At 33.7% G+C, this 18,417-nt stretch overlaps 1 protein-coding gene across 1 annotated transcript in view; it reads left to right on the top strand.

Annotated features, from left to right (window-relative positions):
• Window positions 1–18,417, top strand: part of MAPK10 (mitogen-activated protein kinase 10) — a 263,100-nt gene that overhangs the window by 173,871 nt on the left and 70,812 nt on the right. Inside the window, exon 4 of the mRNA XM_011356389.2 lies at window positions 17,300–17,429. Coding sequence (XP_011354691.1) covers window positions 17,300–17,429 — 130 coding nt within the window. The remainder of the gene's footprint in view (window positions 1–17,299; window positions 17,430–18,417) is intronic.

The following is an 18,417-nucleotide window of genomic DNA, read 5'->3' on the forward strand; positions in this document are numbered from 1 at the left end:
TTACATTGAGTTTATATCTGATAAGCCCTTTCTGATCTGATACATTTTAATTTATTTCATTACTCTTATCAAAAATTGTTGGCCATGTTTTCCATGTTATTTCAAAGTCTTATTTTATAATTTAAATGTGGTATTTTGATAGTAAATATCAGCATTTATGTAAAATGCTATTTGTATTTTCTCATAAAAAACATAATATAAAAATATTTAGTGGCAAGTATAACACTTTTTTACATTAACATTTTACATTTGGCTACTGACCTAGAAGCAGGATTTATGCTGAAACAATTGACTAATTGTGTTTTTGGCACAGCATCTTGCCAGTAATTAGACCATAAACTTGTGAGATCTCTTTTTTTTTATCCCCCTCATTTTCTACCTGAAAACCGCAATAAAGTTATATAGTTTATGATATAAACCAAAGAAGAATTATAACTTTGTTTTAAAAATATAGTGACTAGTACCGATGCTAAGATAAATCTGTAGCTAAGTAGGTATTTCTCTAACTGAGCTTTTCAAAACTAATATTTTAATCTTGACATGCAGTTTGGGTTTTATTGAATCTGTAAATGCAGTGCCACATTCTACCAGTGATAAATCTTCACGTTTATTATTTCCTATATTTCTCCTTGACTGTTAAAGTTTTTGTATGCCTGTTAGCTAGATAATGCGAATGATACAAGCAAAAATACCCACCAGATCCTATTTGTATGTGTTTTCAGTGATCAAAATGAAGCTAAATTAACTATCTCATTGGAATTTCTGTTTCTAGAAGGAGTGAGCCTTTTGATTTGATATTAGCACCTTATTTTCAATAAAACTTCAACTTCACAAGGACCTACAATGTACAAGCTGCCATCATTTCTTTGTTCCTAACCAACCTCGCGTATTTCCTTCTTATACAGCTCAGATGTTCTGCCTCATAATCTATCTCCTATGTAAACTCTCAACTATCTTCAGCTCTCTTCCTTCTCAGCAAAATTCAAATGCTGGTTAAATCTAACTCCTCAGCACTAAGATAGATGAATGTTAACTGGAGAAAAACTTTTAGTTGAATTGACTGTTTGCACCTAAATTTAAGATCAATAAGATTACATGGACCTTTATTACTGCCCAGGATCCCTAGTCCATTTACATTTCTACCATTCTAGGTGATAATTTTATCCCTTCTCTCTTCTCTCAAAACTCTTAACAATGTCTCTCCCATTCTCTCTCAGCTACTGATCTTGCTTCTTATTTCACTGCAAAACTAAAAGCCAACAGAAATGAACATCCACAAGTACCACCCACCACCACCACCGTATTTACTTACATACCAGTATTTGAACCCATCTAATCTACTTGCCCTGCTGATGCTATGTACAGTGTTTTATTCTACATAAACCAATTCCTACACTTGCAACTAGATCACACTCCATTTTATCATCTACAGCAATTATCCTCTTTGCCATCCTCTACATTTCCTTAAAATTAGAACTTTCCATTACCAGGTAGTATTTTCTCCTCTCATTTTTGACCTAATATTTTTTGTTTGTATGTTATTCCTCTGTCCTGTATTTCTCAACATGTTACAGTTGAGTACAAGAAACTTAGCTTGTACAGTTTTGTATCTATCACAATGAATACTAGCAAGTTTCTGCTTAATTTTGTAACATATGACAACTATTAACATTTAAATTTAAATTTCTATAAAGTCTTTTACTTTTTTCAAATAAAAATATCCAATAAGTAAGAATAGAGACATGATAGAAGATCAGTAAATTTTTGTTACGTGAATGAAGAGATAACCATGCAACAATCTTAAATGAACTTGATTTTTTTTCAAATGAGTTTTAGTTCAAATTAAAATAAAATTCCATTTTCCTATAGAGCTTAGCCAAAAAGAAAAAGATAGGTATTATTTTTATAATCCCAGAGGACACAGAATATGTATTCAAATGGTTTCATTTATATATTAGTATGGTATCCCTAAATAATTAATGTTATTAATGTAATAATTAATAAAATGTAATTAATGATGTAATAATACTGTATTAATAAAAATACATATTCACAGGTGTGCGTACATGCATACACACACATGCATACATACATACACAATACTTTCATTTTTACCAATGACACGGGTAGAACCTTTGTGAGAAGAGTATTGTTATTGTTAAAGTGAATCTTGTACATTCTGATCTTTCTCTAAGCTTAAGTTGCATCACAGGTAGAACATAAAAAAATCTTTTTTCCAGTTTTATGCTTATGAATGTTGGGTACCTTGTGTTCCTAAACTGAGCACATATAAAACCACAGAAGCAGGATGCACTGAGAGAGCTGTTAAAACCAGCTGGTCAGGAAATTCATTTGGGATCAGTAAACACATTGTTAATGACACCAGCCAAAAGGAAGAAGGTGAAGAGCAAAAGAGGTGGTCATGCATTTAGGAGTAAAATCGATACTTGTGTTTGATTGGCGTGGTACTCTTTTGATAGTTGTACAAATTCTATTGTATAGTCTCAAAATGCCTATTTTCTATCATGATTTAAAATTCTTTGGAACATGGATTATATGAGAAGAATACCATATAGAACAAACCTTGTCTGAACAATCTTCATGTTTGTTTAAAACTAACAAATAACGACTAACACCTGCAGAATTTACCATCCATTTATCTTGTATTACCACGTTTCTCAAATAAATTAGTCTTATCAGAAACAATTTTATGATTTTTCTATGCTTTTGGTTTTTAATATTTTCTAGAAGCTCAGTTTTGTTTCTTTTTTAAACAAACACAAGGAGTAAAACTTCATTAGGAGAGAATCTTACACCCCAGATCACTCATGTATTAACTGTTTTGTAGGTTATTTAACCATACTATGCCTCAGTTTCTTTAGCTCTAATTTACCAAATTTCTATAAAAATACAGCAAGTTAATGTTAATATCTGTTCAAAAAATGCAAATTATAGTAATCATGAAGTGATTTTTCTATTATCAACTATCTTAATTATCTCAATAAATATTATTTAACTATTTATTGATCAAATGCATAAATGAATGAATTAACTGTAAAATTGGAATCAGGCTGTAATTTTAGTGGAATGGCTTGCAAATATGTGTAGTTTTTGCTTTAATAATAGGATAACAAAGAAAATGTAGAAAATTCTAAAAAGTTACAGGAAAACTGAAGGAAACTTAAGAGAACTCATAGTGTCATAGTCATGGAATCAGTTACATCTTAATTTTTCAAACGTGCATTGTACTCATATGTTTGTAACTAAAATGTTTTACCTTTTATTTCAAAATAATTTCAAACTTGTGGAAAAGTTGCAAGAATAGTAAAAATAACTATGAGAAGATTATAATACTCATTTTATTTAGTTTTAGTCAAAATCAAGTGAGTTAGTATATATAAAGTATTAAGAACTACAGAAGCAAATGAGTGAGAGAAAGTGTGCTTAGAACTAATAAATACTGATTGTTATTAAGCTTTGTTTTTTTCATCTGAACAAGGGAGATAATGAGAGTGCCTATTTTATAAGATTACTGCCTGCATAAAACTTAGAAACCTAGGGTTTTTCCAGCCTAAGTTAATGATAGCCTATGCTACATAAATAATGAACTTTTTTACTGGAAGAAACCCAATCTTGGTTTCTAGGATTGCTTCAATAACAAACACTACAATAAAATCAAATGACCTATACACGGTTCTTTTTTGACCTGATGTCAACAATTGTATCAACTCTTCTCATTTTGAGTTTACCTAGTCAACTGTTTGTATCAACTCTTCTCATTTTGAGTTTACCTAGTCTTCACAACAATTGCTATCAATGTGAAGATGAATCTAGCTGATCTTTGCTGAAGCAAATCTGGTAAATTATTTGATATTAGGAAAATATTTACTAGTGGAAGAAAATACAGTCACATTATGGCTGTATAAAAATGCTAATAGAATTTTAGTTTTAAAAAACCCAGCTTATTTGTTAATCTCCCATTTTCAAACTGGAGTCTTTGTGCTTCAGAATGGGCTGGACAAGGGTGCAAGTGCATCATGCCAGGAGTGCTCAGAGTCCCCTGATAAACATGGCAGGTCTTCCTGGAGCTCAGATTTCATATGAAGACTGAAATGTTGATGGGGAAATTAGATTTTATGTTAAAACAAACATAGATATATTGAAATAAAATACAGATTTTATGTGAATTTTAAAGATGAAGCATATAACTTAAAATATTTTAGAACTATTTAATTCATATTTGTAGAAATTTGAGACCTATAAATTCACTCTGCCTTACTATTTAGAGTACTTTAATTATCAATTAATTTACTTGTTTAACAAGTACTTACGTAGGGTCAACTATATGCCAGACACTGAGCTGTCCTCTCGATGCAGAGGTGAACAAGACTCCCACTGCAGCATGATTTACAGTAGCCGAGACATGGCACGACCTGTGCTCACTGAGGGATGAATGGATAAAGAGAATGTGGTATGTACAATGAAATTTATTCAACCATAATAAAGAAAGAAATTCTGCCATTTGTGACAACACGGATGGACCATGAAGGCATTTAGATAAGTGAAGTCAGAAAAAGACAAACACTATAAAATCTCACTTACAGGTGGAGTCTAAAGTAAACAAACTCATAGATACAGAAAACAGATTGGTGGTTGCCAGAGATGGGAGTGGGGGAGCAAGAGGTGATGGGTAAAGGTACAGTGTTCCAGTTACAAATAAGTAAGTTTTGGGGATGTAATGTACAGCATGGCGACTATAGTTAACAATGTTTTATATTTGTTCCTAAGATAGTAGATCTTGAAAGGTCTCATCACAAGAAAAGAAAATTGTAACTCTGTGAGGCAATGGATGTTAACTAGACATAATCATTTTGCAATATATATATATAATATATATATATATCTCAAATAATTATGTTTTATACTTTAAACTGATACAATGTTACATGTAAATTATATCTCAATAAGACTGGAGGGGAAAAAAGGTGACCACAACTCATGTGGCTCCTGCCCTCATGGAACTTACAATCGAATGGTGGGACAGTTTTTTTTAAGCTAAGCTAACTTAATTTTCATATCAACTGAATGAAATTCTATTAGTTATTTTATTAATGCTGTGTTACTCAAGACATTCTCTAGATAAGTGCTAAAAGTAAGTGGGATTCTCAGACACAAAATAATGTGGCAAGGATAGCCCAATTTAGATAAAAAGAGACTGAGGATGGTGAGAAGCAAGAATTAATGCAAGGAGACCATTTCTGGGGCAGTCTCCATAGAATATGTGACCCATGGTAATGGAAACGGAGTAAGAGTTCAGTGGATTTGAAGGTAAGTACAAACTATCTTCATATTTGGATAGGGGAGGAGATGAGAAGAGAAAAATCAAGATGACTTCTACACTTGAACAAATGGGTGATTATGAGAAAGACTGGAGAAGAGCAATTTAAGGTTAAGAGAGAAATTAAAGTTTTGTTCAGTTTTGGGCATATTAATTTTCAAATATTTTTGAAATATCCAATTAGAGTTGTTCAGTAGACAGCTGTATTATGAGGCAGGAGCTTTGAGAAAGACATTTTAGCTAGTGATACTATCTCGGCATCTGTGTAACACAGCATTATTTTAAAATATGCTACCTAGTTTATTTAAACTTTTGTCCTTTAGTTTATATAATGTCCTCTTCCTAACATATAAAGCTCTGAAAATAAATGTTTAACAATAGCAAATATTATTTCATGCAACAAACATATAGGAGGTACAGAGCTAAATCCTTCAGGATTTTGGCCATTAAGGAACACAGCAACCTTGAGGTTAGAAAAAAATGCAATAAAAGACAATGTAAGATAAGCATACTTAACAGTGGTACAAATATAAACTGTTCCAGAGAGAATTCAATTTCATAAATATCAGCCCAAATACCAGAGTAGGGGAAGTTACTAAAGGAGAGATAAATAGTACACAAAGAGAGACAGAGTAATAACAGAGGAAAGAGGTCCAGAGGGCATGAATAATAACTAATATACATTTTTAGACGTATATGTCAGGAGATGTTTGGAGTCATTTGTAGCAGTACTGCAACAGTTTTCAGACTAGTGGAGGTCAATCATATAGCCAGAAATCCTGTGCTGGTGCAGACTTGAAGGAAGAGAGAGTAGGCGGGTGGGCTGGGCAGTGAACTTTATTCCTATCATAATTGTATGTCAAGTGTGCAGGAACCATTTGTGATTCCTGTGGGTCACTTAACGGATCTCATCAATTCTGCAGGTGTCAAGAAATAGTACTCACTTATGAGCTAAAGGAACATCTTATTGTTTTTAGTTCCTTAATTTTAGACATAGCACGTTCTTACTACAAGGCCAGTTTGAGTCACTGTTTCAGAGTAGTTACTTGCACAAATACAGATGATACACTCAATAAACTCCACTCTTTGGCTAACTCTGACATCGTCCAGGTTCTGATCTACTCACCTGAGTTACCAGGGAGATTTATAAGGAAAATCTTGTTAAAATAAAAATATTGAACATAAATCACACTTTGAATTTTATTGCTAGAAAATGACCAAAGGTGGGAAGGTAGCGATAACCCTGGAGGAGCGGTTCCTAGCTTCCGATTCTTCTGTCTTTTAGAAACAATGCGCAAGAGCCTCTTAACCAGAAGCATAGTGGTCAAGAGCAGCAGGGGACCACATCATTTATCTCTAATTTGGAAAAATTTTGACAATGAAAGAGAACACTAAAATACACGGATGGGTGTAAAAATAGTGCTATTAAAATTTAACTTATTCTTAAAAACTACAAATAAAATTTAAAAATTCATTTATATAGATTACTTAAATATTAAAAACATAACATGAAAAGAATAATCATTCTTGATATATCCTCATGTATTTTAATAAATTTAAATGTTCTAGTTCTACCTGTATGTAATAGAGTTTCAGTGGTATTTTTCTGAAGAAGTCTTTTTTTTAATGTGATTTTATTATTTTTAACTTTTTATGAAATTTCTGGAAATCTTCAAAATTACCATTACTAAATTTGAAATATCTACACCTTCAATATAGATAATAATATTTTTATTTGAAAAATAGTATCTAAAGAGGCTTAGGTACCTAGTAAGAACTTTGAGTTGAATCGAAAATAGTCTCAATTATAATTTATTTATTATTAAATGTTTCAGTCCAAGTTTTTTCATAGAAACTGTTCCTTCTTTATTTAGAGTTTCTTTACCAATAAATAATATTGTAAGACAGAACTTGTCAAATAGGTTGCATATATTTATGATCTTCCTAATTTTTTCCAAATTTAGATGCTGAAAAATTATAGGCCTTTATAATCATATTGTGATGCTATATAGAATATAAATATTCTGAAATTAGGAACTCCATCAAATCCTATACAGAATATAAATATATCCTAAAATTAGGAACTCTTTCAAAAGATTACTCTCACAAATTAAGATATTCTAAGGATTATGAAATTTAAAAATTAAATCTCGTCCTTTGAGAACTCAATATTTGATTTGATTTGTTCAGTCTCTTTCTTGCTTCAATTCCTTTCACCATACTTTAGTATGCTTTTATTTGCAAGTTTTGTTTATAATAATAATCTCTAAAAGTTTCAAGAGCTGAAGTATTAGAGTGCTCCATTTACTGAATATTATGATTAAAATTTTCCAAGTGATTTTGTAAAAAAAATGCATCCCCAAATTAGAACTTACTTACAAAAAGTTGTTCTTCAATCAGAATTAGGAAAGATTCCAAGAAAATGCCAATTGCCTTGTTAAAGCCTCTTTATTATTTTTTTGGTTTGTTTCAACATCAACTTTGCATCCAAACTTTTGGAATAAAGTTATTCTAACCATGTATGTATAAAAAATATTTACAAATCTTAGCACCTACAAATTCCATTTTGATATGTAGAATACTGCAATTTGTTTGGACCAATATGAAATATATTTACATCATAACTGATTCAAAGTCCATTTCTACCTTATAGATGTATTAATTTGGTAAGAACATTGTTTTTAGCATGATGATATTCTCCAAAAATTTGTATTTGTGTTATTACTAAACAAATAAGTAATATGTCTTAAATGTTGACATTTTAAACTAAAGTTATAATAGTTTGTGCACTATTGTCAGATGTCTCACCTTTAGTAAAATGAACTTCTGTAAGCTTCACTTTGAGTCTTTGAACTGGATAGGAAATCAAACTGTTATTGAAGAATACTGATTTTATATTCAAATTATTTGATAAAATTATATAAAGCAGGCATAATTTAAAAGCTTGCAATTTTTTTCTGCTAATAAAGGTAACACATTAACAGATGCTGCTTAACATTTTGTACATGTCCAAAAAAAAATTGCCACAGAAACTTGGAGTTGAAAATGAGCAAAACTAATTTCTAGGAATAGTTATTTGATCTAAATAAAAATTCGTGGTTAAAGAGTATCTGTAAATGCATCTTTAGCAGGTACATGTGTTAAATCATCGACTTTGGGCACAATCTTCTTGAAATAACTATTAACTCTGCCATAGATACTGATGTTCCTTTATGATAATTATTTTCTGCCAAAGAAAACATGAGAAATGAAAATTCGGTATATAATATTTTAATTAAATATGCATTTTCAATTTTTTTTTCCAAATGGTTTTATTGCAATGTTAAAAAGCTTTACTAAACTCTGAAAAAGTAAATATAGATTTATGCCACCCAATAAATGACAAAATAAGTGGCAAGCATAATAAGGATATCCTGACTACTCTCTATATGCTCCCTATATTCTTTATAGTAGGCTGGCCAGCCTCTCTGCCCTCACATATTTCATATCCAGACAAACTATAATTTCCCAGGTTTCCAACTTACTGTGTCAAATAGCAGCCTTCCAGTATTGTGGATTTTGTAGGATAAAACATGAGTTAAATCATACGTGGATGGTCATTAAGGGTAGCAAAGTGGGCATGAGACAGCTTGTGACAAAGATAAAAGAAGAGCGAGAGGCAGCACCTGAACATAATTTATCACTGCATTTTACTGAGATGAAGCAATTTTTCTTTGAGAGTCTTCAGTTTCTTCTCCAAAGCCATCATCTTGATTTCCAAGAATATGTTTGCCTTGTGCTTAGGGAAGCCATCTTATCTACGTTTATCTAATTAATTTCTTTCTCTCTCTCCTTTCTTCCTTCCTTCCTTCCTTCCTTCCTTCCTTCCTTCCTTCCTTCCTTCCTTCCTTCCTTCCTTCCTTCCTTCCTTCCTTCCTTCCTTCCTTCCTTCCTTCCTTCCTTCCTTCCTTCCTTCCTTCCTTCCTTCTTTCTTCCTTTCTTTCTTGATATTTTTATTTTTATCTATTATTTTTCCATTACGGTTAACATACATTATTATATTAGTTTCAGGTGTACAACATAGTGATTGATATTTATATAACTTACAAAGTGAACACCCAGGTAAGTCTAATACCCACCTGACACCATACATAGTTAATACAGTATTAATGACGATATTCCCTATAATGTACTTTACAACCCCATGACTATTTTATATCTGCCAATTTGTAGTTTTTAATCCCTTCACCTTTTTTATCCAGCCCCCCAACCCCACTCCTGTCTGGCAACCATCAATTTGTTCCTGTATCTGAGTTCGTTTCCATTTTATTTGTTCATTTATTTTGTATTTTAGATTCCACATATAAGTGAAATCATATAGCATTTATCTTTCTCTGACTTATTTCACTTAGCATAATACTACCTATGTCCATCCATGTTGCAAATGGCAAGGTTTCATTTTTCTTTTAAAAAATGGCTGAGTAATGTTCCATTGTGTATATATACCACCTCTTTATCTATCTAATCATCTACCGATAGACACTTAGGTTGCTTCCATATCTTGGCTGTTGTAAATAATGCTGCAGTGAACATAGGATGCATATATCTTTTATGCATAAATTAGTGTTTTGTTTTCTTTGAATAAATACCCAGAAGTGGAATTGCTGGGTAATATGGTAGTCTTATTTTTTATTCTTTGAGGAGCCTCCATACTATTTTTTATAGTGGCTACACCAATTCGCAAACCCACCAACAAGGGTTCCCTTTCTTCCACATCCTCACCAACACTTGTTGTTTGTTGATTTTTTGATGATAGCCATTATGGCAGGTGTGAGGTGATAACTCATTGTATTTTTAATTCACATTTCCCTGATGATTAGGGCTGTTCAGCATCTTTTCATATGTCTATTGGCCATCTGAATTTCCTCTTTGGAGAAATGTCTGTTTAGGTCCTCACCTATGTTTTAAATTGGATTGTTTGATTATTCTGGTGTTAAGTTCTGTGTGATTTCTTTATATATATTGGATATTAACTCCTTATCAGATATATCACTGGTGAATATCTTCTCCCATTCAGTTGGTTGTCTTTTTGTTTTATTGATGGTTTCCTTCATTGTGCAAAAACTCTTTAGTTTGATGTAGTTCTATTTGTTTATTTTTTATTTTCTTTCCCTTGCCTGAGAAAACATGTCCAAAAAAAATTACTGAGTGACGTTAAAGATTATACTGCTCATGTATTTTCCTAGGAGTTTTATGGTTTTGGGTCCTACATTGAAGTCTTTAGTTTATTTTGAGTTTATTTTTATATATGGTGTAAAAAAGTGGTCTAGTTTCATTTTTTTTTTTGCATGTATGTGTCCAGTTTTTTCAACACCATTTATTGAAGAGACTACCCCATTGTACATTCTTTCCTCCTTTCCCATAGATTAATTGACCATATAGATATAGATTATTTCTGGGCTCTCTACTTTGTTCCATTAATCCATGTGTCTGTTTTTAGGCCAATACCATGCTGTTTTGATTACTATGTCCTTGTAATATAGTTTGATATCAGGTAGTGTGACGTTCTCCAACTTTGTTCTTTCTCGAGGTTGCTATGGCTATTCAGGGTCTTTTTAGTTCCATACAAATTTTGGGATTATTTGTTGTAGTTCTGTTGAAAATGACATTGGTATTTTGATAGGGATTGCATTAAATCTGTAGTTTGCTTTGGGTAGTATAGACATTTTAATGATGTTAATTATTCCTATCCATGAACATGGTACATGCTTGCATTTATTTGTATTTTCCTCAGTGTCTTTTATCAGTGTCTTATAGTTTTCAGAGTATAGGTCTTTCACCTTCTTGGTTAAATTTATTCCTAGATATTTTATGTGCTTTGATGCAATCGTATATGGGACTGTTTTCTTAATTTCTCTTTCCGATCATTTGTTATTGGTGTTTAAAAATGCAACTGATTTCTGATATTAATTTCATATCCTGCTCTAATTTCTGTGGTGATGAGTTTGTTTAGTATGGTCCTATGTTCTTTATCAAAGTGGTAAGTCTTTGTGTGATCTCCCCTGTCACTAGTTTGCTGAAGGGCTATAAAGTACTGGTTCGATATCTAATGTTTGTAAATCTGCTGTTTTTGAGGGCTTGGCTTCTGAGCCCCACGTGCTGCCCTGCTTTAACTGTGTTGTCCCTCAAGTGCAAAATTGTTTTGATCAGAATCTATATAACTAGACTTAATCATCTAGATTAGTTTGTTGCATAGGTGAAATGACTTTTCTTGATGTTGAGCTCTGAGTTTTGCTACTTTCATCCACAATTGGACCCTGCCTTTTGCTTAAAGAAAGATTCAGGTGAAGTCCATGGTTTATTGCTGTATTTGACCATGAATTTTTGCTTAACAATAGTTGTATTCCCCAGAAAAATACTTTGAGATGTTGATTGTGTGCAGGAGATTTATTAGGATGTGTTCTTGGGATTAATACCTATGAAAAAGAAGGGAAAGAAAGCAGAGGCAGTTCAGCTGCAATGCAATCTCAGTAGAAACTCTAGCTGATGCTTCTGGGAGTTTTGAAGATGGAGGGAGCCTCACCAGCTGTTCTGAGCTGGGATGAGTTAGCCAGGCTTTTATAAATCCCATGTTCATCAGTCATTGAATGAAGGCTCCCCACAAAGAGGGCTGAGGTTGTACCTAAAGGCTGTTAAGAGCTGAAGGGCTGGCTGCCAGCAGCACTCCCAACACCTGGGACAATAAGTCCTTTATTCCTGAAGGGGAATCATAGCAGTGCATTATAGCACCTACGCTTCCCTTTGTTGATTTAATACAGTTCTATAATTGGATTTCCCCCCAATATGCTGAAAACAAATTTGCAGAAAGTTGGAAGCCAGAAGTGCCTAGGGCCCACAAAAGCTATAATGTATTCCTGAAACCTGTATATGCCTACTTCTAGACTTTCTGTTATGTACTATAACTAATATCTTTATTTCTTAAGTCAGTATTCCTCAAAGTTCTATTATTTGTAATAAAAAACCAACCCTAACAAAGTATAATCAAACTGATACAGCCAGGCAATTCAAGGACAAAAATAATAAATCAAAAAAAAAATTAACTGTTGACTTTTGATAAGGTAAATAGGGAGGACCTCTAATGAGAAGATGATAATTGGGCTGAAATCTGAGTCACAGGATGGGGCCAGGCAAGTGAGAATGTGAGAAAAGCATCCTGGCAGAGGGAGGAACAATTACAAAAGCCCAAGACAGAGGTGAGTTTGGCAGGTTCAATAATGGAATCAGTATCTCGATAGCATCTCTAGGAACTGTAATGTTTGAGTTTGAAAAGATTTTGGAAGGCACTGAGTAGAGGTTTTTGTTTGTTTGTTTGTTTTTTGTTTTTTGTTTTTGTTTTTGATAGCTTTCAACTAAGGTGCAGGCCTTTGGAAAAAGTCAAAGTGAGAATCTTGGAATATGGGAAAATAGCAATGAAGTGTGCAGCATATTTCCCAGGACAGAATTTGGCTTGCCAGGCTATGTCTTAAGGTGTTTTAGATGCTCCAAAGATAAGTTGTTGTTGTTGTTTTTTGTGGTGGTGTGTGTGTGGGGGGGTAAAGTTCTCTTCACAATGCCTAGGGATTTTGTTTGTTTTTGCTCACAAACATGATCAAGAACATATTAAATGTGAAAGGCAAGGGGAATAAGAAAAATGATCATGATTTAGGAAGAAGAATATTTGTGTAAGAGATTGTCTGTAATTGACAGAAGAAAAAAATGATAAATATGTTGAGAATAAGACTTCTCTGCAGGGATGTTGTATGTGTGTATGTGTGTGCACATATGTATGTGTATGCACGTGTGTTTGTGTATTTATATAAATATACTTAAGGAGATAAACAGCTTCACAGCATCATAAAGCTGTTTTAAATAACAGGAGCATAACAACAGTAGGCTGTAGATTACTTTTATGAATACACCTGGTAGAAGTGAAGCTGAAATATTACTGTAGGTTAAAAAATTGTTGGAATATTTTAAGCAAAATTGCTGGAAAGTTGCTGGAAAATCTCTCTCTCTCTCTCTCTCTCTCTCTCTCTCTTTTTACCTGCGTGAAGATAAAAGAATGAATAACTACTGAAAGAAAAAAAGTAAGATTCTGTGGACCAAGACTCTTAAAAAAAAAGATGATTCAAGAGTAACAAAAAACTTTCAGACAGTAATTTGTGACTGTACAGCACCAATGATGCCAATTTGCAGATGTATTTTGCTAAACTGCTGCCAGTAATGTCTGAGGAATTACAGAAAATGAGAAAGATTGTAGTGTCAGCCAGGGTTCATGGCAGGAGACAGAAACATTTTAAGTAGACAGAGATTTAATACATTAAATTTGGTGCTTGTAAAATCATTGGAAGGCCTGGAGAGGTGAGCTCTAGTCTGGGCTTCCCAGAATGACTCCCAGACACTAGAAAGCTGAATCACCAGGGAAGCTTCCACCTCTGCGAGTGTCCCAAAAATACCGAGCTTCCAGAGCACATGACTGTAATTGAGATTCGGGAATCACAGAGCTGGAACTGTGCCCTCATTACTACTGCTGTCGCTACTTTATCATGCTGGTGACTGGGCCCTGGAACCTGGAGTCCATTGCAGCCTGTACTTCAGGTCATTTCACCCAGGAATCTGGAGAATGACATGAGTCATTGCTTCAGAAGAAAATCTCACATCTCCATGAGACCTTGCATGCCAACCAAGAAGTGTTAGCAGATGACCACCCTCACTTCTGCCTTACAAATCTCTAATAGCTGCAGGATCTTATTGGAATCCAGAATGGTAGCTGTAAAAGCATCTGTGAATTATACATTTAACTCTGAAGTCTCTTCAATGCAGGGAGGCATGATACAAGGGGTTCAAATGGAGTTTCAGTGAGCCAAACCATAGCATTCCACACAACTGTAGACAGATAAGCATTCTTATTTCTTCAAAGGGAAGAAAGAGATCATAAGAGATACCTGCTGAACTTGACATTGTTCCTAGTTTGGTTAGAAAAGATACTCTGTGAGCCATTAAGAAAGGATGCAGCAATCACTGGGAATAGGGAGTTCATTAAAAACAAATCATACTGGATAGTTTATTAAAGTGGTAAGTAATAAAGCTGTTTGGCTATAATTTATCTAGATTTTAACAAGGTTTTCGCCCCAAACTTTTATATCATGGGACAAATAAAATAATGGTACAATTGAATAGATTTGTAATTAGTAGATTAAAAATTACTGATTAGTAGATAGATGTCCAATTATAACATATGCTGTAGGAACTTATACTTTATCTTGCCCTGCATTATACAATGATTCCAGAAAGGACATTGATTTCAAAATTAGCAATAGTTATTATTTATTGAGTGCTCACTCTAGATGTGGCCGTATAGATATATTACTACCTTGTTTATTCCTTATAACAATCTTTTCAGGTTGTTATAAATATAAGGAAACTGATGCCAGAAAGTATAAGTGGCTTGCCTCTAGTTCCGTGGGCAATCTAAGCAGCAGTGCTGAGATTCATACCTAAAAGCATTTCAGGGAAGAGGTACCAGAGAGAGGGAAAAGCCGTAACGTTTTTAAGAGAAACTGGATGGTGGCGTACCTACCAAGAAAGCCAGGGGATGGCATTTCCTCAGGTATTCCTCATGAAACACAGGGCTGGTCCATGGTCTTTCAGGGTCTGGTCAGTTACAGTGGCTTGAACTTAGCGCTGATATGCTTCACTAAAGACCGCATATAAAGCCAGATGCCAATTTATTAAATTATGAGAAATATAACCGTCAAGCTGACCAAATATGGGCAGTATTCTTCATGCAGTATTCTGAAGGCAAGCCGGATGAGCAAAATGTTGACTGCAGAGGATAGAATCAGCTCAAGGAGATGCTGATCAGAATGCTAACTGGCTGCAGTCTCTAACAATCACAATAAGAATGTAAACATCTGATGGCTGACTGGATCCCTGGACCTGCCTGGAAGGGCACTTTATTATTTGGCCAGAGAGTGCCAGAATTTGCCTCTGACTCCTTTATACACACCCTCATTATTGATTGCTATTCTTTCTTTAGATATTTTAATGATTTCAACTAAATTGTTTTGGATTAAAATGTACTCTTTCCCTTTTAGGTGACTGTTCTGAACAAGTTCCTGCTGACACAATTTTTTACTTTTAGAAAGCAAGTTTAATTTCTGTATTTCAAAATTTATTGTTGTTCTTGTGCACTAATTAAAAGATGAAGGTCCATCTGACTCTTTTTCTTATCTGTGCTGCCATTGGTAGATTAACAAGAACAAACAAGAACAGAAGCACCAGTGCTGACATACAGAGTTTAACAGTAGCACAAATTTTTAAAAAGACAGTATTTTTTATTTCATTTAGGCTCACTGTATATGATGTAGTTATTAAAGAAGCCAGGATAGACTTACCTGTATTAACTGTCGACAGAATGAATGGGCAAGTGAATGAATGAGAGAATTGGGAGCCCTACCCTAATCTTCACTGACACTCCATGTCTTGAGTAGCAATGTTTATTTAATGCAGGGTCCACATTTTCAGAGGATATTGACAGATTGGAATACATTTAGAGGAAACTGACCAGATGGTGATGGGCCTTGAAATCACATTCTGACAAATGGTGGTAGGACACTGGCGATATTTAGCTTAAGAAAGAAAAGAAAAGGGAAAAATAAGAAAAGCTAAGAGTTATTGAGTGCTTATAAGTAGGCCAGGCATTGTGCTCAGTCTTTTAGCGGATTTCACTATCCTAATGAAAAGGGAATACTTTATTTTGAGTTACCCCGGAAGGCAGGGCTGACAGTCATCAACAGAAACCATAGAGAAGCAACTCTTCTTGTTAGAATGATGACATTTCTAACTCTCAAAGCTGTCCGAGAGCAGAAGGCGTTGTTGTAATGTAAAAAAGATCCATGTTTTTGGAGATGCTCAAGCAGAAACTGGTCAGACTTTTGATGGAGATAATTTTGGAGACGAATAAGTATTATATGGAGGCATAGAGCAGAAGAATACTAAGACTCTGTCCTACCTTATCCTGTGAGTGTATCATTATCTTACAATAAAGTAATCCCTTTTGTTTGTCTTTAGTTTAAGGCCATGAACCTAAATTACTAATGTCACTTCCAATTATATAGATCAATTGTAGGGGACACTAGTTGCTGTGTCATTCCTGGCAACCGATAATCCTTTCCAGCAACTCAAACAACCTGGCACAACACAGAGTTGCAGGGCTGGGAAAAAACATTTTGTTAGAGGGTCATTAGCTATAATAGTAAGAAGAGATTTGCTTCCTCATTTGTTCCCAGATCCATGTATTCCGAGTATGGGAGTAACAGTGCAAAGCCTGGTAAATTATCTTCCTTAAATAATTTGAAATCTTCAAATGATAGTAGCATTCATTTCCGTCTTTTTATTTAAAACGCAACTATTTATGCTTCTGCAATCCTCTCTGATTGCATTCTCTATTTGAGCTTTGTTATTGTTAATGTGTGAACCTTGAGTATCAGCCAACTTGAGCTTTCATGACAATTAAAATCAGACCTTAAAAACTGGTTTCTGTGAGTGGGGAAAGAAGGAATATCCACTTAAAATAACCAAAGAACCATGGAGTTTATAGCTAGAGAAATTCAGGCCCAGGGAGATGAAATGACTTGCCACCATTACATGGCTAGTGGGAAAGCTGAATACCTTTCTTTATTCTTTAGTCCCTCACTTGCTGATGCAATTATATGCTGTATTCCTGCCAAGATACTCTTTTTCTTTTCTTTTTAAAAATTTCCTAGCAAGTAGAATATTTTTATACTGGTCACTTTTCTATCTTCCTTTACAGCTTGATTGAGAAGGTATCTGAGTAGGATTCTAAATTAGTATTTTTTAAAACCATATCATTAGTTCTGTAGGCATGAATTCTAAGGGCTCCTTTGTTCCTGATTCTGGATTGCTCTTGTATCTCTGCAGTGCTGCGTATGATGCTGTCCTTGACAGAAATGTGGCCATTAAGAAGCTCAGCAGACCCTTTCAGAACCAAACACATGCCAAGAGAGCTTACCGGGAACTAGTCCTCATGAAGTGTGTGAACCATAAAAACGTGAGTTGTTATTTTTAAAACTCTGGCAGTGAGAGGTTGGGGAAAGAAAATCAGTACGCCAACTTGAGTAGGAAAGGCTTTCTTTACTTTGCAATTTCTGTCTCTTAAGATTGTTTATCCTGCCCATATGCTACATTTAATTTCATTGTCCTTATGGTAGCTTTCGGCTTAAAAATCATCTAAAAACCATATGGCGTGGAGGGAATGAATGTGATAGATATTTCCCTGTTATGAAATTAACCATATTTGGTTATTTTGCTCCAAATTAACCAGAGAGCGGGTAAGGCATCATTTACAAATTATCATTTTTTTAAAAAAAAAAAAACCAAGTTACCATTTTTTTTTAAAAAAACCAAATTACCATTTTTTTAAAAAAAAGAAAAAACCAAAACCAAAACCAAAAATATCCTAGAGAACAATATGCTGTATTTCTTTACAATTTAAATTTAATTACTAACAGGTGAAGATTTTGACTTCCTTTTTCTTTTAGCTATAGTCTGGCAGTGGTGTCCAACTGTTCGGTGTACACACTGTGCTTTGGCCTCTTGTTTTTTGTAGGGTTGGGCAACCATACAGGGATGAATCTGCAAAGCACTTCAGAACAAGACCAAGAATATTTCTCACTGGAACTCAGTAGGGTATATCATTACAGGACTTTCTTCACTTCAAAATATAAGCTTTAAGCAATAAGCCTATTGCTTTAACAATAGGCAAAGATCTCTAGAATTCTTTCTATGCTCCTGTTCTTCTTAGTAAAAATAAATGGAAGATAATTATTTTAAGAATCAGTATTATTAATTAATAAATTGTAATAAATATAGTACATATAATTTATTACATATAAGTATATAATAAAATACATTATAAATTATTATAATAAAACTATAAAATAAATAACTATCATCATTCCTCTTATGAAGTTATGAAATTATCAGTGTAGTTTTGTAAACAAGTGAATTTGTCAATCTATCAATGGTACTAAGAAGAA

The sequence above is a fragment of the Pteropus vampyrus genome, unplaced genomic scaffold, assembly GCF_000151845.1.
Source record: "Pteropus vampyrus isolate Shadow unplaced genomic scaffold, Pvam_2.0 Scaffold25, whole genome shotgun sequence".
NCBI lineage: Eukaryota > Metazoa > Chordata > Mammalia > Chiroptera > Pteropodidae > Pteropus > Pteropus vampyrus.